General features: G+C 37.7%; 1 protein-coding gene across 4 annotated transcripts in view; it reads left to right on the forward strand.

Moving 5' to 3' along the window:
• The window catches only part of LOC150103732 (uncharacterized), a 408,898-nt gene that overhangs the window by 377,529 nt on the left and 9,695 nt on the right, over positions 1–21,674 (forward strand). For all 4 annotated transcript variants that reach the window (XM_090397132.1, XM_090397134.1, XM_090397136.1 and 1 more), the window contains one exon: positions 15,425–15,512. In XM_090397132.1, the coding sequence (XP_090253258.1) occupies positions 15,425–15,512 (88 nt within the window). The remainder of the gene's footprint in view (positions 1–15,424; positions 15,513–21,674) is intronic.

Consider the following 21,674-nt stretch of genomic DNA (forward strand, 5'->3'; position numbering starts at 1 on the left):
CTTGGTAAAGAAATCACTGACTTTTGCACTTGTACTAGTTCGAGATGCAGATTTATGTCTTTTCGTAGCAATGTGCTAGGTAATGTCAGACTTTCTGCCATGCTCGACGCTAAACCAGCCACTACAAACCGTACACTCCACTTTATCTGTATCGCTCAATTTAGTAGATTTTTTTATAAACAGAAATTGAGTTTTTAAAGCATCTGTATAATCGTACAGTAATTAATACTCTGCAAGCACCAACCTGTTGCTCTCGGAGCAAGCTTTTAAAATGGTGTGGGCCAAGCGGACCGTTCCATGCTATTTAAAGCTGAGCCAATATCCCGGCACACACCAAAATGTCAATGCACATGTGCACTGTTCTAACGAACTTATCATTGTTTCAGTTTTGCTATCACTTGCCTTGAGAAAATAACATGTCTACAGTTCCCTGTAATGACGGAGAGCAATGTTTGGAACAGAATAGAAATTGTAACTTATCGATTTGTTATTCAGTCTTGAACTCTAAAATACAGGACCTGTCCAGAAGAGTTTTCTCGGGAAAATTCCGTAAAATACGTCTGGGACGTATTTTACGGGATGTCTGGGATCCCTAAGTATCCCAAAAGAGAAAGATCACTAGTAGTGTGCAGCATGGGTCAGTTTTGGGACTATTGTTGTTCAGTTTGTATATTAATGATATTTGGATGAGTTTAACTGGTGATATGCAGCAGTTTGCAGATGATGCAAAATTGGATAGGGCAGTGCATTGTCAAGCAGAGGTTATGGCCTTACAGGAGGACTTGAATAGAATCCGTGAATGGGCAGATAAGTGTAGCTATCTGTTCTATGTTGCAAAGTGAAAGGTTTTGAAATTTGGTAAGTAATGATGGGATGCAAAATATACACTTAGTGGGGAAACTTTAAGGGAGGTAGAGGAGATGAGAGATTGGGAATGGTGATGGACAAGGACCAGAAATTCAGGGGCCACATTGTACAAGTTGTGAAAATGTGACAGCGGATAATGGCAATGATGCAGAGGACTCCGACATGTAGAAATAAAGCAGTTATGATGCCATTGTATAAGACCTTGATCAGGCCTCATACGGATTATTGTGCACAGAATTGGTCGCTCAGTTTCCATGGTGATGAGGATATGTTAGAAAGGGTCCAGAGAAGATTCTCAAAGGTATTCAGTGGTCTTTGGAATGTGGAGTACGAGGACAGATTGAAGAATTGTAAGTTGCAGAGCCTCATGAATAGGAGGAAGAGGGGGGGGGGGATATGATTGAGACATATAAGCTGGTCAGGGGTTGTTATCAGGTAGACATGGAAGAGAATTTTCATAGAATGGGAGATGGAGCAGAACAAAAGGTTATCGCTGTAAACTATATAAGGAGGAGTGTGAGCAGAGGAATGAGGAGCAGGTTCTTTGCATGTAGAGTGATTGGTGAGTGGAATGCATTGCCTGAGTGTGTTGTAAGAATGTAGATGTACTGAATCAATTTAAGGCACAGTTTCATGAGCTTTGTGTGTTATAGTGTGTACCTCCCATGATGAGTCTCCAACTCCATGGAGGTCAGATATTAATTATAATAATAATCTCCTATCTTGTTATAATGAATTACCATATTATCATACAGTGTCTTTTTATTTCCTTTATTTATACCAGCAGATTACAACCTCAAAATCTGGTTTTCTTATCTTTCTAATATTGTTATTTTATTAAATATAAGTCATTTATACAACTCTTATAATGAAAGTGTTTTAAAATATATAGTATTGTACATGAAAATGCATTATTTGTTGGGAGTTAGGCAAAGAGACACTAATGATACTAACACCTTAGGTATTAGAAATAGTGCTAAAGTGGTGGCTCCTCAGGAATATTTAAATAAGCCAGACAGATGCCTTATCTCACATAGTAAGAAGACAATGATCAACATTTATTATAATAAAATTTTGGACACTGCTGCTGTATCAGAGAAATAACTTCTATATAATATCAACCAAAATGCAATATAAACCAATTTGGTAAGCCAGTAACACTAATGGTAAAGAAAAAAAACACTAATCCTGTTTTTTTTTTTATTCATCCCATACATGAGAGGTGGAGGGACCTATAGGCACATCGGTACCATGTGTGGGTTGCAAATGAGAACTAAGATAGAAGCTTATTATTATTTATTTTTTTTAAGAGCTACATTATAGTTTGGAAATACTTCTTGAGGAAGGCTGTTTCAGAGGATAGAGGTGGATGGAATAAAAGAGGAAGAATAGAAAGTTCATTGTGTTTCCAGTTGCACAGTAAAGGGATGCTGGGTATCTGCTGCTCTGCTCTTGTAAAAACAGGTGCAACAAAAAGTAGAGGAATGATGGCTGCCAATTCACTCGAGTAGTGACCATGGAAGTACATGTAAAATAGATGCTGCTAAAACACTGCGCCTGTGTAATAAAAGTTGAAGTGAATCTGTAAGAGAGGGATCATCTATGAGCCTAACCTAATTTCTGGATAGCATTGAAGATTTTAAGGGAAGTTTTAGGTACACCATCCTAAACATGTAAGCAGTACTCTAAACATGGGGGAGATTTTGGATTTGTACATATATTTAAGAGTTGGTTGGGTGTAAAATAGGCTCTTGAACAAAAGAGGATGCCACGCTTCTAGAATACTAAGGAGGCTATTGATGTGATGTATTTATGCTATGAAAGACTGGAGATAAACATTAGTCCAAGCAAAGAGATCTGATCTTGTCTGGTGATTTGTGTATTACTGTACAGAGTAAAGGTAGGTGAGCTGGGATCTCTTTTGCACAAGAAAAGGCAAGATTGTGTTTTGGTGGCATTGAATTTGACAAAGTTGTCATTGCCTCATTGGAGGATAGTATGTAGATCAATGTTTAAGACATTAGTTGTAGATGATCTTATAGCCTGGGATTTAGAGTACTGCATCAATTGTCAAATGAGTAGGATGAGTGGAGAGTACTATTGTCTGCAGAACTATGGATAGGATTAGTAGTTATTATGAGTAGATCATTTAAGTACAGGAGAAAGAAAGTAAGTGATAGTACTAAGCCTTGATGCACTTCAGCATTGGTAGTGAAGCTCAAAAATAGGGAGCTATCTACCATGACTTGCAGAGAATGAACAGAGAGAAAGCTGGCTACCCAGTTACAGAGGATGGCAGGGAGAACAAAGGATGGCAGTTTATTTAGTAGGCCTCGATGCCACTAATGTCAAAGGCTTTGGAAATGTCAAGGGCAACAGCACAAGTTTCTTCGAACATTTCCAATGGTGGGTGATGTAAGCTACGTCAGCTGTGTATCTTGAATGCTGGAATCTGTACTTGTGGTCACTGATTAATTGGTAGGCCTCTAAGTAGCAGAGTTGACTACTGATGACTTTCTCCATTATTTGGAGAAGACAGAGGTGATGGCAATTGGTCAGTAGTTTGACAATAGACTTCTGTCATGTTTTTTAGAATAGGATGGATATGAGATTACTTCCATGCATTGGGATAAGTACCAGATATGTAGAATAAATTGTTGAGACAATACAGAACAGGTGTTAGCTCTGGAGGACAATGTATGAGAACAATTGGAGTAGATGCTATCATGATCAAAAGACTTTTTTAGTATCCAAGTTATTCTTTGGCTAGAGTACTAACAGATAGTTAAAACACCAGTATTACTATTGGCCAGTATATAAAATAAGAGCTGAAAATTATTGTCTAGGGTAGGGATCAGCAAACTTTTTCTGAGAAAGGCGATAGTAAATATTTTATGCTTTTTGAGCCAAGAGATAAAATTGAATGGAGAATATTATGTACTTATATATAATACAGCAAACAAAATTTACATATTTCTTTATTAAAAAAATACAGAATATAATTGTGTATAAACAGATTTCTAGAAACTCATGTTAGAGGCTTAATGGAGTGAAACAGCACTGAGTAAGGATTAAAAATATTATTTCATTCCATTAAGCCTCTAACATGAGTTTCTCCCAGCACTTAAGTCTTAACAAGTCTGGATTATTATGCATATATATCACCTGGATTTAAAGGGTATAAATTAACTTTGGAGAAGGTACATAGACAGATAACAAAAATTATAATAGAATGCGCAATTATGTTAATTATGAGGATAGAGTGAAGGCATGCACACTGCAAAGTTTAGTGGATAGAAGATGAAGAGATTATTATTATTAATAATAGACCTCCATGGAGTCAAAGGACTCATCACGGAGGCGCACACTCTGTTACACAAAAAACCCATCAAACTGTGCTTTAAACTCATTCGATGTATCTGCATTCGCAACATGTTCAGTGCATTCCACTCACCAATCACTCTCCATGCAAAGAACTTGCTCCTTATGCCCTTGTCACATCCACCTTATATAGCTTCCAGGGATGTCTCCTTGTTCTATCTCCTTCCCTCATTCTATGAGAAATTTCTTCCACATGAAGAAATTATTTACCACTATTTACCAACTTAAATGTCTCAATCATATCCCTCCCTTGCTTTCTCCTATTCACAAGGCTTTGCAAACTGCATTCCCTCCTATCTTCATTTACAACATCCCAAAGACCAGTTATCACCTTAATCAGTCTTCTCCAGACCCTTTCAAATATATCCTCATCACCATGAATACCAGGGGACCAAATCTGTGCATAATCCATACAAGGTCTGTTCAAGACCTTATACAATGGAACCAAAACCTCTTTATTTCTGCACATTAAGGTACTTTACATCATTTACATTATCAAATTTCAGAATCTTACACTTTGCAACACTGAACTGACAGTTCCATACTGTTTCCCACTCATACAATCTATTCAAGTGCTCCTGTAAGGACACAACATTTGTTTGATTCCTCATTACCCTTCCCAGTTTTGCATCATCTGCAAACTGTTGTGTGTATATATCATCAGTTAAACCTGTCCCAATATCATTAATATACAAATTAAATAACAATGTCCTAAAACAGACCCCTGTGTCACTAGTGACTTTCCTTTTTCAGGATACTGCATCCTCATACACAGCTTTCTGATACCTATCTGAGAACCAGTTGCCTATCCGACTCACTAATCTATCATCCAGTCCCTATCTGCTTCAGTTTTGTTTCCAACTTGTGATGCCAATCAATCAAAAGCTTTTGCAAAATCTAAGTATTACCACTGTATATGCATCTCCCTTGTCCAATATATTCATCACCTTGTTATAGTACATAAGCAAGTTGGTAAAACATGTCCTCCCTTTAACAAACCCGTGCACAAACATAAAGAAGTCCACTGTTACCAACACAGTTTTGGTTATCCTATCTCTCACCAACCTCTCCAATACCTTAACTATAACTCCAGATATATAGATCAACCTATAATTTGTAGCCTTAGCCTTATTACCACCTTTGTGAAATAGAACAGTTTTACTTTTCTTCTACTTCTTTGGGACTTGTACTGTTGCAAGACTTGTTAAACAAGTAGGCTAAACTCTTGTTAAACCACGTATCTTAAGGGAACATTTCCTTAAGACATGGTGATATGTCATCAAGTCCTATTACCTTATTGACATCTAGCTTACTTAACAACTCATATACTCTTGATCGCTCACAATTGTCTTCTCTCATTTCATTCTTTATACTAAAGCTTCTGATTTCATATTGAGGATGAAACACCCTGATGAACTGCCCACTGAATACCTTGACTATGTTCTCTGCAGCAGGATGCAAACAAGATTGATTATCTTACCATAATCAATCTTGTTGCTGCTGATGTCACAGCATCAGCAGCACTATCTCTCCCCTCTTGTTCTTTCTATCTTTGCAAAAAAAACACTATACCCTTCCATCTCTATTTCCATCAGGATATCATCTTCATTTAACTATGTTTCATTGATTCCAATGATATTTGGGGCAAATAAATTTAATCAGTGAAACAAATTCATCTCCCTTATTACTGATACCCCTGGCAATTGCAAATAAACACAGCAGTTCACTTTTAGGTCTATAACAAATCCCACCCAAGCCACTTGTTGCTTGTGATTTTCCCACCGTATTTATCCTTGTCCAATCACCTTTATCACAAGCAACAAGTGGCTTGGGTAGCACCACTACCCTAGGTGGTAGCTGTCTTTCATTGCCTGATGAAATACCACCACCTTGCTTATTAGAGGCCTGAAGTGGCTGCAGCCATCTTTGGTTGCTAGAGCAAGGGTTACGGTTTCTGTCCCTCCCACTCTTCCCACATGCAGTGAGTGTGATACCTTCAATGACATCTCACTGACATCCTTACATCTTACTGTAGGGAGCCAGGACCCTCTCCTATTCGAGGGTACTGCAGTAAAATGGTTCTGCATGCTAACCGCTGCATAGTAAATGGGATTAAACCAGTTAGTAATGAATTTGGAGGCTTCCCAATCAGCCAGTGTCAAATCCTGAAGCCACGTATTTTGTCAGTTCATGACTGGAGGGAGACCAAATACTGTGGGTGAAGAGGGAACTGTCGAGGCCACTTATGGGCTGGAGACCAAGTTCCCTCTGTGTGGGCAATAAGTTTGCAAGTCTATCACTTTGTAATACCCCACTTCCTCATCAAATACAATGGACCGCAACTCAAAGAAATGCGATTTAGCTGCGGATTACAAAAATTCTCCCAAACAAAATAATTTTAAAAAAAACCTCACCATAAAAACATCAAAAATCCAACCAAAAAATCATAAAAAACAATAGAAATTCAATCAAACAACCTTTCAACATTAATTCTTACCAAAAAAAAGTTTCCACATCCACTTCAACAGCCATGGCCTAAACAGCAATATAAACAATGTGCACCACCACCACCTCCAGTCATCTAAGTCAGAAGAACTATTTCTATCAACAGCCACCCGTACACCTCAACTGCCCAAACTACACATTACACAGGCTCTTTCTGCCACAAGGGCAGTAGTTGTGCATTCATCAGAACCGACACACCATGCCAGAGACTGCAAACCCTTGAATCCCCACTGTTTGTTCTGCTTTGCTCAAAATTTCTCTTCCAAACCAACCTGCCCTTTTCATATGCTCCCTTTATCACTCTCTAAACTGCATCAACTATTCTGACCTATTCAACTTTCTGCAGTCGAAATACCCCAATAGTGAGGTCATCCTTCTTGGAGACTTCAATGTCCACAACTCACACTGGCTCCCCTTCTCCAGTTTCACTGATGAAGCAGGCAGGAATGCTGAGGTGTTTCCCTTCAGCAATGCCCAATCTCAGATCATCAATCTTCCGACCAGAATACCTGACAGCCCCCTCCAATTTGCCAACACACTTGACCACTTCCTAACATGCTCCCTCTTCCAGGTATACTGTGGTTATTGATTCTCCTCTTGGTAACTCAGACCACAACCTCACACAAGTCTCTTTTGCTACAGAACAACCTTCACCCACCAGTTCACAGCCTCGTATCCTATGGCACTACAAGGGTGCCAATTGGGAGGACTTCCGTGACTTCTAGTCCTTCTTCCCATGGTGCAACTACAGTTCAGCTGCAGTTCTTCTAATCCAAACACTTGCTCAGACTAAATAACGGAAATCATCCTTACAGGAATGGAGGCTTTCATTCCTTATTCCACTCCAAATTCTAGGCCACCATCCAAGCCTTGGTTCTCAAAAAAGTGTGCAATGCTGTAAAAGAAAATAAACCTCTGCTTACAACAAGTGGCTCAAGACCAAAACTCCAGCTGCTCTCTCTGCCTACACTGCAACCCACAACAGTTGCAAAAGAATCATCACCAAGTCGAAGTCAGACTCTAAAAGAGCCAAATGCTGCAAATTGGCCTCCTGCTCAAATGGCAGTTACTCCTTCTGGTCCCTTGCCAAGGCCACTGGGTGCAACTTCTGCCCACACAGGTTTCCACCACTCTCACATCCAGATGGTACTGTAGTCATCTCACCAAAAGACAAGTCATCAACAACCAACTCTTGAATCACCTAGAGACATACCAACTAATCAGTGACCAGCAGTATGGATTCTGCCACCTGCGATCTACAGCTGATCTTGCTTTCACCACTCATCTATGGACTCAGGCCATGGAGAAACTCGCATGGTTGCCCTTGACATTTCAAATGCGTTTGATTTAGATTGCCACAGGGGCCTACTCACCAAACTGCCATCCTACGATCTGCCTTCCTCACTCTGCAACTGAACTGCCAACTTTATCACTGGTTGCTCACTACATGTAATGGTGGATGACGACTTACTCTCCTCAGATTTCCCCCATCAATGCAGGAGTACCTCAGGGTTCTGTTCTTTCACCCATTCTCTTCCTCTTGTATATAAACGACCTGCTCTCACAGACTTCCAATCCTATCCATAGCTTTTCAGATGACAGTACACTCCATTCCTTCTTTTCATTCAACAAACCTGTTACTCAGTCTTGTCTGATCTCTTGCAAGAAAGAGCTCGCATCCCTTCCCCTTACCTTCAGTAATACTGAGATATCCAAGCACGATCAGATCTCTCTTCTTGGAATGACCTACACCTTCAGCCTTTCCTGGCACAACCACATTTAAGCCATAGCTTCTGCAGCCACAAAAAACTTGGTGTACTTTTTGCATAAGACACTACTTCACACCTGCTAACTCTATACAAAGTCCAAATCTGTCCAACAATGGAATATTGCTCCCATATTTTGGGCAGTACACCAAAATCCTCTCTAAGATTGCTTGATTCTATCCAGAAAAGGGCAATCCAACTAATTAATAATCCCTCTCTCACAGATGTTCAGTTTCTGCATTGTGCCACTTCTGCAGATATTTTCATGGATGTGCTCTGCTGAATTGGCCACTATTATTCCTCCACTCTCCTCCAAAATCATTAAAACAAGAGCCACTGCTAACCAACACCCTTTTTACAGTCCATCTTGAAACTTGCCGAACCAACTTCACTGCCTCCTCTTTCCATCCATCTACTTCTGTCCTGTGGAACTGTCTCTCCCACTCTGCCTTCTTGCATACACACAGCACTAATGTGCTATAGGTCTTGTGGCCTTTTGTGTATAGATCAGATATATTAAAAAAGAAAAGAAAAAAACTCGCATCCAGATCTATTTCCTATGCTGAACATCACCATACATACATACATTCACTACTACTTCCACCATCCACTCCCCCTCTGCCTGTCCCCCCCTGCCACTCCCATTTTCCTGTTCCTCTTGCATTGCCATTCTCTTTTCATCTTTCACACTACTACTATTTCCATTGCTGGGCACTTCAGTCTTTTCCAGTCTACTCTCCTGATCTTTCACTTCACCTCTTTTGTCTGATTTCTTGTTTGCATCACACACTGTACTTCCAATCTAGCAACAGTTTCTCTAGTTCACTCGCTCCAAAGCCATTCAAATGCAGTCTGAATGGTCACCACTATATAATTCCATTCTTCCCTCAAATACATACCACACATCCACAAACTGCACTCCCTTCTCCTCACAAAGCTCTACCAGCATACATTCATGATTCTCACTATCCATCTCAACTCACCATTGTCATACCTCAGCAATACACTGACAACCTTTTCCATTATACTGTTATATTTCACATTCCTCAATATATATATATATATATTTTTTTTTTTTGTGGCTCCCAGTTAATAATACTGTTCATCTGTTTAATTCTTACTTGATTTATTCTCCTTACCTTGGGTATAAATTCTGATATTGCTTCCTTCAGACATTTCATAACTATCTCCCATACATTGCTAACATTCTTTCCTTGTAGATTCTTATGCTGTGATACTGCTTCAAGCTGCCCCCACCTAAGCTTACCATAATAACCTGCCCGTAGTTCCACATATATCCAGTCTGAAGTGAAAATTCCATGTTTAGCTACCTCCAAAAATCAAGATCACACAATCACTCACCACAGTGGAGGCAATGTGGCTACTCAGATCAACTGGGGCCATCACAAGATCCAGCAATCGCAAATCTTAAGTCCCTCTATCACATGCTATTTCAAGTAATTATCTCTTAATGAGTGAATAAATTCCACTTCCTTTGCACCATGTGATCTTTTCTCCTTTCAGTCTGACAGTCTTTCAGTTTGACATGTAAGGACACAGAAGTCAATTTGTCTCTTTGCAAAAAGGCTAAGTAAGATTGCACCTGGACTACTGTGCACAGGTTTGGTCTCGTGGTTCCAATGGGATAAAGAAGCTGTGCAAAGAAGTTTCACAAAAATTATATTGGGCATCCATGGAATTTAAATTTGTTCATGGTTAAGAAAAGGCTGAGTTAGATTTTTCTCTCACAGAATAGTGAGTGAGTGGAATAGTTTGCCTGTTAAAGTACAAAGTGCACCAAAGGCAGCTGGTTTGGTGATGTGGAGTGCCTTCCTTGATGAGTGCTTGACTCCCTGGAGATCTCACAATAATAATAATAATTCGGTCTGCACTCATCATGCTAATTTGCTGATGACTAATTGGCCTATGGTAGCAACCGACTGCATATTTTGTCCTGTTCATATCTATCTCATTACTAGATTGCTTTAAATGCACTTCCACATCTGTCCTCATGGTGACTTTCTGCTCTTTATGGCTGCAATTCATCTATTATCAGCAGTACTTCTCTCTCTCTTTCTATTCTATCTTTCCTGAAAATACTATACCCCTCACATTCTCTACCTATGACTACATCATCTGCTGTCAACCAAGTTTCACTAATGCCTGTGGCTTTTGACAAGATTACAGGAACAAATGATAAAAACTCCTCTGTTTTGTTCCTGATGCTTCTACCATTAATATATATATAAAGTGCAGTATTCCCATAAGTTGACCAACAACTACCCTTATCTTGTATTAACTACCCTATTCAATTTTGTCACTTGAAAGACTAGATTCTTCATTTTATTGGTCATTTTTATACTCAATTGCTTTAGATGTCTGCACACACACACACACACACACACACCACTCTCACCTGCTCTCCCAACTGCTAGTTTCCCTGATTTTGTGCTTCCATGCAATCAGTAAACAGTGCTTTTTCAAGCCACACCTAACTCCACATCCATTTAAGTGCAGATCATCAGCTTTATATGTACATCTTTTCTTTCATCAGATTCAGTTCAGAGGTCTACAATCTGCACTATCTATGTGTTGACTCATTTGCATTGAGAGTCCTCTTTCTTCAACTCATATCTGTTGTACTGTGGCAACAGATCTTTACTATCTCACATTTCTTTTTTGCTTCTTCCCATGACTCTTTCATATCTTCTCTAATATATACTGTTCAAGTCATTTGTAATTGCCAAAACAATCAATTATTTTACTTCACATTTCTGTACCCTGACAGACTCACCAGTATTATCAATTTTTGCATTGCTGATACAAGAGTTAACTGTGCTCTCATTAAGTACTCCTCTGATCATAGAATAACCATAAAAACCTTCCTCTTCTTCCCTCACTTCCTCATATGTTCCTTTTTTCTTCCCTCACACCTCTTCTTTCTTCTCTCAGCCCCACCTAATAATATTTCTGCAATTGTTCAAGCTCATACTTTATCCAGTGAAGGATTTAACATAAGCACGCTATTTCTTTTATGACATCAGCTTTGCTCACCTGACCTTCTTTTGCTACTGCACTTTCATCAATCCCACCAAAACTCCACACAACATATTTTCTTGCCTTTTGTCAATATTCTACACTCCACTATTGTGTTCTTTACTCATCCAACCTGGCACTCACTCTCAGAACACTGCCTACATATTAGCAAATCATTGGTGTCACTGTGACATGGTTAACAGAGGATGATGTACTCACAAAAATAGAATATGATTGTTATAGCATTTTTTTGAAAAGGCAAGAAAGGATAAAGGTGGACATGGGATATTACTGATGATTTTGGAAGCATTGTGTCCCCTCCATGTGGAATGTGAAGAAAGCAGTAATGATGATGGCTTTGAGATCATTTAGTGTGAAGTTGGGATGAGGCATAAATTTTAGATATCTAGTTGAGTATTATTGCTATAGACTGGGCAATGTAGGGAAATGATTCAGAAATGTTTAAGCAAATGAGACTGGTGAGTGATGGGAAGGTGATAATGTTGGCTTTATCTTTGAAGCAATCACTAGAAGAAGGAAATAATGTGTGAGCAAGGAGATGGAATTCTTCAAGCTCCTTAGAGATGACTACCTTACATAACATGTAGTTGAAGCAACACATAGACATTGGATTTAATATTGTCTCATACAGCAATAATAAAAATTGTCACCATGATGCCACCAGTTTGGGCAAGTGATCATGTGGTTTGATGTGACAAGTGGTTGGGCAGGTGGCAACTTCACCGAACAAAAGAGATGTGGAATTAAAGAGCAGGAAGGGATCATGATAAATTATGGAGATGGATTGGTGACATGCCATATCTTGATCAGTTGAAGGGGACAGAAATAAGCAGTGCCTGGTACTTGGTCCAAAATCGGAAGAAAACTTTGGCAGCTGTACATGGAACATGGGCGATATTCATGGAAGATATAATAGATATATTTAATGAGTGTTTTTTTAGTGTATTTCATGTTGGGGAAGGTTAGGAGTATTATTGAATAACAATAGAAAAGAAGAGGACCGAAGACTAACAGTTCAAGAATGGGAAGTGTTTAGAATTTTATGTAACTTTGATGTTAGTAAAGCTGTGGGACTGGATGAGATACTGCTATATTAAGCCAATGTGTAAAAGAGCTGGCAGTACTCTTAACATGGTTGGTCAACAGGAATCTAGCAACACGAACAGTCCCGGAAGAGTCACAAGAAGGGGAAAAAAAGGAGAATCCAAGTCAATGGTGTTTAACTATAGATAACTGCATATATCAGATGAATTGGTGAAGGTGCTGGTTAAGAGACAGCATACAAACCTGGATTGACAAGAATGGAAATCTTTTGAGAGGGCAGCATGAGTTTGTTATAGGAAGGTCTTTCTCCAATAACTTATATTTTCTAATAGCACGACTAGCATATTGGACAGACGAGACTCTCATAGAGTGATTTTTCTGGATTTTGCTAAAGCTTTTGCTAGAGTATTACATGATAAACTACTGTTGAAATTGAGTAGGATAGGGCTGGGTACTCATTTGGTGGCTTGGGTACAGGTGCCTACCAGGGATGGTTGACTGATAGGAGCCAGTGAGTTGTGTATGGGATACAGTGTCCCAAAACAGGACAGTGACAAGTGAGACCACTGCTATTTGATTTATATACAGTTGACCTTTGAACAACGCGAACGTTAGGAGCACTGATCCCCTGCATTGTTTGAAAATCCGTGTATAACTTTTGACTCCCAAAAACTTTACTAATAGCCTGCTGTAGACCCGGAAGTTTTACCGATAACATAAACACGTATTTTATATGGTATGTATATATACTATATTCTTACAATAAAGTAAGCTAGAGAAAAGAAAATGTTATTAAACAAAATCATAAGGAAGTGAAAATACATTTACAGTACTATGTTGTTCTGTATTTATTGATACTGTAAGTTTATGTTGTCTGTTTACAAGATCAATCGTATGTCTGTCAGTACATACATCAATATTATCTTATATGATACAAAATACTGTAGTTACATGTATTACTAACACTAGACATAAAATGAAAAGATAACGTGAAAAAGAAATTATTCATATTTATTTACAGGTATAACGATTCATGCATTGATAACGAAGCAGCCGCAATATGATTCTTTACGGTAGCCTAGTGCAATCAATACGATTGCTTTGTGGTAGCTTAGCCTATACACTAATGAATGAATCGTTATAAAATTTTTATTTTATGCTAATCAACTAATTAACAGCAGTTCGTTTTATGCAGTTGTGATTTAACACACAGCATCTTTATACATTCATGAGATACCTAACTTTTTCGATATTTCTAAGCTACGTGGTTTGTCTGCGAGCTTTTTCAGCAGCAATGATTCTTTATGGTAGCTTAGCCTATTCACTAATGAATGAATCGTTATATTTTTATTTTATGCTAATTAACAAATTAACAACAGTTAATTTTATGCAGTTATGATTTAACGCAGCATCTTTATGTTTGTTTACATTTCCCTCAACTGTAGATGGTCACATGCAGTCTGTAAGTGTTTGTGTGCATAAGTTTTGATAAATTTTAACTTTTATAAATAGATTTGTGTATACTTTATGCTAGTAAATGATAAAATAGCCTAGTATCTAAATATATTTTATGCATCCATGACATACATAACTTTTTCTTAATTTTTTCAATATTTCTAAGCTACGTGGTTTGTCTGTGAGTTTTTGAAATTGTCATAAATCGTCAAAAAAATTTCCAATATATTTATTCATAAAAAACCACATATATGTGGATCCAAGCAGTTAACCTGCATTCTTCAAGGGTCAACTGTATAATTCAGATGGTGAAAGGAGATATTCAGATGTTTTGATGATGATACTAAATTAGGAAGAGCACTGTCAGGAAGTTCTGACATGTTGTTGTTGCAAGAGGATTTGAATAGGTTGGTGCTTTGGATTGAAGAATGGGGATGTCACTTTAGTGTCACTAAGTCATGCATTTTGGACAGAGAAGATGAAATGAGTTTTATCATATTGCAGGAACTTTGCTCCAGAAAATGGAGGCAAGGAATCTTGGTGGATATCTGACAAGTAGGGATGAGGAGGTGACAGTTTCACTGTATAATGTATAGGACACTAATCAAGTGGCATTTGGATTTCTGTGACTGGTGTATTGGTGATAAGGAAACAGAATGTGCAGAGGTAAGTAACTGAGACTGTCTTAGGATCCTAGAATGTTGAATATGAGAAAAATTAAGTGAATGCAGAACGTGTTAGATAAGAAAAGTAGTAGTGATATTTGTGAGACAAATGTATAAGAGGAGCCTATCTGATAGATATAGGGTGATGGGAGAATGATAAGGCACAATAGTTATTGTAGTCTGTGAGCATTCGGCCTCCCATGATGTCTTCTGACTCCATGGAGTCCTGGAAATAATATTAATGCTGATAGTATTCACTCACTAGTTTTGCTTTCCTCTATGTGGAAGGAAAGCAAAAATTTTTCCTTTGTAACAACTAATTGCACACACACTTAACAAAATCTCTCATATTAACCCCCCCCCCCCCCCAACCGGCCACGATGTCTATAGACTTCGAGATAAATCTGGATACGAAGCTCTAAAATCCATTGAATAACATGGATAAGAAGTGCAATTTGGTGTCACTATTTCATCCACATTGGCCGGTAGGGAGGTTAAACTCTCCAAAAAAAGGTGTTATGTCTACCATTGTTCTATTGGTGTCATGCCAACAATCAAACAGTTATCATGTCAATATATTATGATAATATATTTATATATATATACATATAAATAATACAGTTCAACTGTAGAAATATAATAAACCTAAGAAATTACATTTGATGTATTTATCTGTTTTTATAGCTGTAATGGAGAACCTGCAATTATCAGTTGTGCTGGTTGCTATGGAGATGATGAAGCAGTATTGAAATGGACCAAAGAGGGTGATGAGGTAAATGTTCCATATATTCTAGACTTAATGCAGTAGTTCATATTGAAAAATCTATCTGGAACTGAAACTAATTAGAAACAATGTGAATGTATAAAATTGAACAGAACAAACAATTAAATTGATATATAAACTGTGTTTTGCTAGATTTTTGCACCTAGAATACACATACACCACAAATATGTGGACATGCTAACAGTCAGAGAGTATGATCAAGCAGTTTTGTTTTATGTTTTTTAATATCAATTTCACACAAGAAGTGGAAAACCTCTCATAGAATAGTCATGTGTAGGATGTAGATAAGATTGGAAAGAACAAACCATATTTTTCTTTAAATTTGGAGGACAGAGCTATTGACAAACACTGAGAGAAGACATTTTTAAAGCATATAGAGAGATGGAACAAAAGTGGAAGAGGAGAATTAAATTCAGTGCATTCACAATTGGACCATAAAAGGATATTGAGCAGCTACTGGTCATGTTTCAGCAAGGCCCAATGGAAAGCAGATGAATGATGGATCCCAGTTCAGTAGCACAGTGGCCATGAAAATATTTGTAGAAAAGACAAAGCTAAAATAGACATTTTGTGAGATAGTGGTTGAAGTGAGAGGGATCATCTCTTTCTCTCTCCCTCTCTCAGACAAATTGCTCTGTGCTGGATTCAAGATTTTCAAGAATTTCTATTGAGGTTTTTGTGCACTATGTCAAACTTGCAAACATTATTTTAAGAATGTATGACAGAGTTCGTAGCTTCTTGAGCAGAAAAGATGCCTGGTTTTTTAGATGCTGAGGAAATTACTGATGTCACGTGTTTATGCCAGGAAATTTTAGGCAGTCAATGTCAACAGAACATAAACTCATGCCCATATAACACAAACAATCAGTGGTGCAACGTGAAAGTTTTAGTACAACAGTAGTGATCAATTATTACTGAAGTCCATATTTTTTTTTTTTTTAATGTTAATTACTTATAAGTAGAGTCAAAGTATACTGTTCCCATAAGGGGGATATCAGACCTGTCGAGATTAGAGTGATTTAATAATGTCTCACAACAATTTTAGTTGTAAAGTCCTTCCATCAGGATCTGCTCGAAGGCCTAGTTTTATTTCAGAGGACTTCATGCTTTAAGAAGATAGCAAGTTCTGCAAGACTAGCCCACTCAAGTTCATGGTACTTGCAGTAATTTTTGTGATAACCAAACAAGAACAATACTACAGGAAGCTTATCTTAATGCTCTAGGACAAGTCTACTTGCTATCTTCTTTCTTATGATCCTACAGTAAGCCACATTAACATACTTGTATAGATCCCCTCATATTATGATAATGACTTTAAGAAAAAAAATTAAGCCTTTCATGGACATCCTCCTAGATTATAGTCTTTCCAAGATACAAATAGCATTCGTGGGAAGGTCTTCTACTTATGTTAAGAACACTGTAGATTTAAAAACAAGGTTTTTTTTATAAAATAATAAAAAAAAAGTTGCCTTCGCTCATCTGATAATGATCAGTTCAGATATAGTTTTTCTCCATATGAATATATGGAGGAAAACTATGTCAGCAACTACATCGATAAATAATTGCTTTAGAGAGAAATATGGATCATCTGACTTCTTGATTTTGTTATACATTCTTGCTCTTTTACTGTTCAAGATTGGTTATGCACAAATAGAAGAGACAACTATGGGATATTCTTCTCAGACTTGTGGTCTGGTATAAATGTAAATATTTGGACCAGTTTTACATTAACACTCTATACTTTTGTTATAAAAAATAAATGCAACTCATCCAAGGAGACAGTTGTCTTTATAGAGAACTACCATTTGTACTTTTAATTTCTTGTCAATTTAGAGAAATGCAGCATTCTGCTTTTTGGAGAGGAAAAAAAAAGTCATATCCATGTCAAAAATCTGGTATACTGCTAAAATCTGAATTTATCATGCACATGACACTCTATTTTGCATTTGAGCCTCATTTACATCAGTAACTACATCCATAGTAGTTTCAATAAGCTTGATCAACAAAATAATCACAGATTACTGGACCCTGACTTCTTTCCAGAGGAAATTATTCATTTTCCATTCTTGATGTCAAAGAAATGTCTGAACATATCTGTAAATAGGCTCCTTAATATTCAAGTAATATTTCATCCTGTATCCAAATTTTTCTCTCTTCTTTTGTTAGCCAAAGATAGACATTTCTCTTTGGAATTTTTCTGCACATGTAGCTAGTCATATTTTGGTCAGTTCAAGTAAACTGATTCTTTTCTGTACATGATGAAGAACATAAAAATTGCATCAAGTACCATGAACCTGAGCAGTTTGGCATTATGGAACATGCTATCTTATTGAAACACAGAATCCTTTAGAAGAAAATTAAAGTCCCACACAAAAGCAGGTTTCTAAATGGAACGACTTTACAAAAGGAATTGTAAGGCATTATTAAATTGTCCTAATCTCAACAGTTCCAATGAACAATGTTTACGTATTTATGGGAAATAACTACTTTACTCTACTGGTCATAAATAATTACTGTTTTTTATAATTTAGGCTTAAGTGATGATTGAATGCTATTGCTTACTGAAGATGCATGTAAAATGTTAACGAAAATGTCATGTTAATAAATAGCTTTTTACATAAAGTATTCTATCCTGTTATTATTAGCTCATAGATCTGATTCTCTAGTGATTTGTGTATTATTGAAAGTAAGAGAAAATGAGTTGAGGTCCTTTTTGGTGAGCAAGAAGACAAGACTGCAGTTTGATAGCACTAAAGGTGACTAGGTTATCTTCATCTGTAAGATGAAGATCTATGGAGATCAGTATTCAAGGCAAGAGTGTAGAAGACCTTGAAGCATGAGATGTTTTAACACTTCAAGGTTTGTTGGAAGGGTAGGGTGAGTGAAGTATACATTCATGCAAAACTATGGGACAGAGGGCTGGATCAGTTGGATTTATTTAAGTCATCCAGTTTTGCACCATCAGCAAACAACGAATTAATTTGTCCCCCCCCACCAAATCATTCCCTATATTAATATACAAATTAAAGAATGGTGGCTCTAGTCCTGGCTAGTGGAACGCTCCTACCCTGGAAGTTTCCAGGAGGAATGTGATGGAGTAATTGGAAATCGCTCTTCTGGCCAGCAGAAGAGCCACACAATTAACAGACATAATCACCAGCTTCAGAGCCTTAATATCAGTTACTTTGGCCAAATACTCCATCTCTTGCATAGATGACCAAAGCAAATCACCTATCATCTTACAAAAATAGCACACTATATGTTCCTGTAGGTTAGGCTGCACTATTTTTACCTTCAGCAAATAATACATTAGAATTTTAAACAGCCTAGATACCCAAATCTTTGGTCCTAATGGAATCTCCCTAACTGTACTCAAAGGTTGTGCTCCAGAACTAACACTTATCCTATATTATCTCTGCTGTTTTATATTCAGCTGGGACTTATCCCAAAATATTGAAGCAAGCATATACCAATTTATTCCAAAAAAGGGACATAAAATTACTCCCTTTCCCATCCCCTCTCTCTCTCTCTCTCTCTCTCTTGCATTGGTGGGAGAAGTCCAAAGAGAGAGAGAGAGAAACTATTCATCATGACATGCAGTTAACAACCAAAGAGAAAACTAACTCCTCTGTTATGGAGAGTGGAGGACTGACCACAGTACAGAAATTTATGAGAGGGCCTTGATGATGAACATAGTTAATGTTCTGAAAACACCAAGAGCAAAGGCACATTTCTGCAAACTTCTCCATTGCACATCACATGCCCATTGCTGGATGATGCATGCTAAGAAATCTACTGTGAATTGAGAATGGCTAGATCCGTACTAGTGGGCCTATAGGTTGATGACTTTCTTCATTGTTGGAAGTTTTTTCACTTGGTTAGACTATAAAATTATATATTTAGTTTAATCCATTATCCAAGTGTAAGCAAACAAAGTTTGTGTCTGAAGTATCTTCAGGACTGGGGCAACTCATGGCAAAGGTGGACAAACTGATCATCACTTGTCTTAGTATCCCATAATGCAAAGCACATCTCCTTGGAGACATGTATAATGCTATGCATTATGGGAAGGGTCACTACCCAGACCGGTTTCGATCTTTATTGAGGTCTCTTCAGTGGGAGCTAGACCCATCCAGAGGTGACACCAAGGTTGAAGCAATGCAGAAGTTATATTTCCATATACCAGTTGCCAACTGGTATATTTCTACTCTGGGTCTGGCTCCCACTGAAGAGACCTCAATAAAGGTCAAAACCGGTCTGGATAGTGACCCTTCCCATAATGCATAGCATTATACATGTCTGCAAGGAGATGTGCTTTGCATTATGGGATACTAAGGCAAGTGATGAGAAGTTTGTCCACCTTTGCCACGAGTTGCCCCAGTCCTGAAGATACTTCAGGTGCAAACTTTGTTTGCTTACACTTGGATAAGGATTAAACTAAATATATGACTTTCTTCATCATTATGCAGAGGACTGAGTTGATGGTAATGAACCTTTGTTACCAAACTGACTTATCTCTGGCAGCTGGATGGTCAGTGTCCCAGATCCTGTGAGATGCATTTCAGATATTGCAGCAATCGGGATTTTGCATTTCAACATTTCCATGTTAATGATTTCCTTTTGTCCGACATGGTGTCTGGTTCTCACATTCCATGTAGCAATGCAAATTCCAAATTTTGGTGATAGCTTAGTTATTCAGCCAGTAGTCCACTTCTCACCAGCACCCTGGGTCCCGATGCTGGCACATCAGCTGCCCCAGATGTGGTAACATAAGCAAATGCATTTGATTATACTCCCATGAGGTTTCTTGCCTAATTTCCCTGGTTTCTCAGTTCTGGTCACTGTAGTATGGTTTCACGAAAGTGCAAGCCTAAAGTTTGCTAGTGGGCTAGGAATATTTTTTTCTGTTTTTATCAGTTTTATATATATTTTTGTATTTTTCATTGATTTTTTACATAGTCCAGAAACCTTGCTCTAGAGACCAAACATGAACTTTTTCGATCTACTTAAAATCTCCAATAAGCAGGATGGTGGTCTTGCACGAGGCAATGATATTCATCGCCCATCTAAGTCTAAATACTCATTTACTAATCCTGCATGGAGAAAGATAGAAGCAAAGATGAGCAAAAGTTTTACTTGGTAGCCTTTGCAAAGGATAAGAAAACATGACTGCTATTTGAACAGGAAGTGAATTTTAGGCTGTTGGTCCATTCAGAATCAGAATTGGATTTGCTGTTGGGTGTTTTGTATTGGTTGCATGTATCAGTGTAGGCAGAGTATGAAACTAGAATTCTTGTTGCCATGAGACACCTGCAATATGTTTTCTTCACCTGCTTTGGGACATTTGTTGTTAAACCAATGTTTGGAAATGGTGGGGATTTTGGATGGAATCAAGGAATGAAAGTCTTCATACTGATGAGAATACTTTCTGTAACTTGTTCGGAGCAGGTGTTTGTGTGAAAAGTCAAAGTAGTAATCCGACTATGAAAAGGAAGAGTAAAAGTTCCTGATACTATTACTTGTAGAAAACACACATCTCTTCCAGCTTGGTCAGAGGAAAAGGGAAGCCATGGAATATTGGACATTGAAGTCACTTTAGAAAGATGGAGTGTAGAAAGTCAAGCTTCAAGAAATAAAAAGTTGAAGAGGTTAGAGTGATTTTCAGAATTTATATATACTGCATGATTCATTGTGACCAAAGGAATCATGCAGTATATAATTTAATTTGAACAGTTAAGATGGACTGTGGTTGTAGGAAGTTTTTTCATTTGGTTGAAAATTAAATTAAACTTACCAAGAAATTATATTCTTGTTTTATCTTTTATCCAAAGATACAGAAACAGTCTGGGTTGTGGCCCTTCCCATGATGCATAGCATTATATACATTGAAAAGGGTGTGTGCTTTACAGGATATAAAGGCAATTAATGTAAAGTCATTCATTTAGCTTCTATGTATATACAAATAGCTCTGTCATGAACATATATCACATGCATATTTTATTTGCTCACACTTGGATAAAGGGGAAAAAAAAAGAATATATATCTTTGCAAATTTAATTTAAGGGACTGTGGTTGTTGTAGCTGCTGTATCATTATCAAATATAGGTGGGCTGGTCTAGATGTTTGTAAGTGATGACATTGGTGAAGAGG

The sequence above is a fragment of the Typopeltis vanoorti genome, chromosome 8, assembly GCF_054136105.1.
Source record: "Typopeltis vanoorti isolate ZY-2024b chromosome 8, IOZ_Tvanoo_1.0, whole genome shotgun sequence".
Classification (NCBI taxonomy): domain Eukaryota; kingdom Metazoa; phylum Arthropoda; class Arachnida; order Uropygi; family Thelyphonidae; genus Typopeltis; species Typopeltis vanoorti.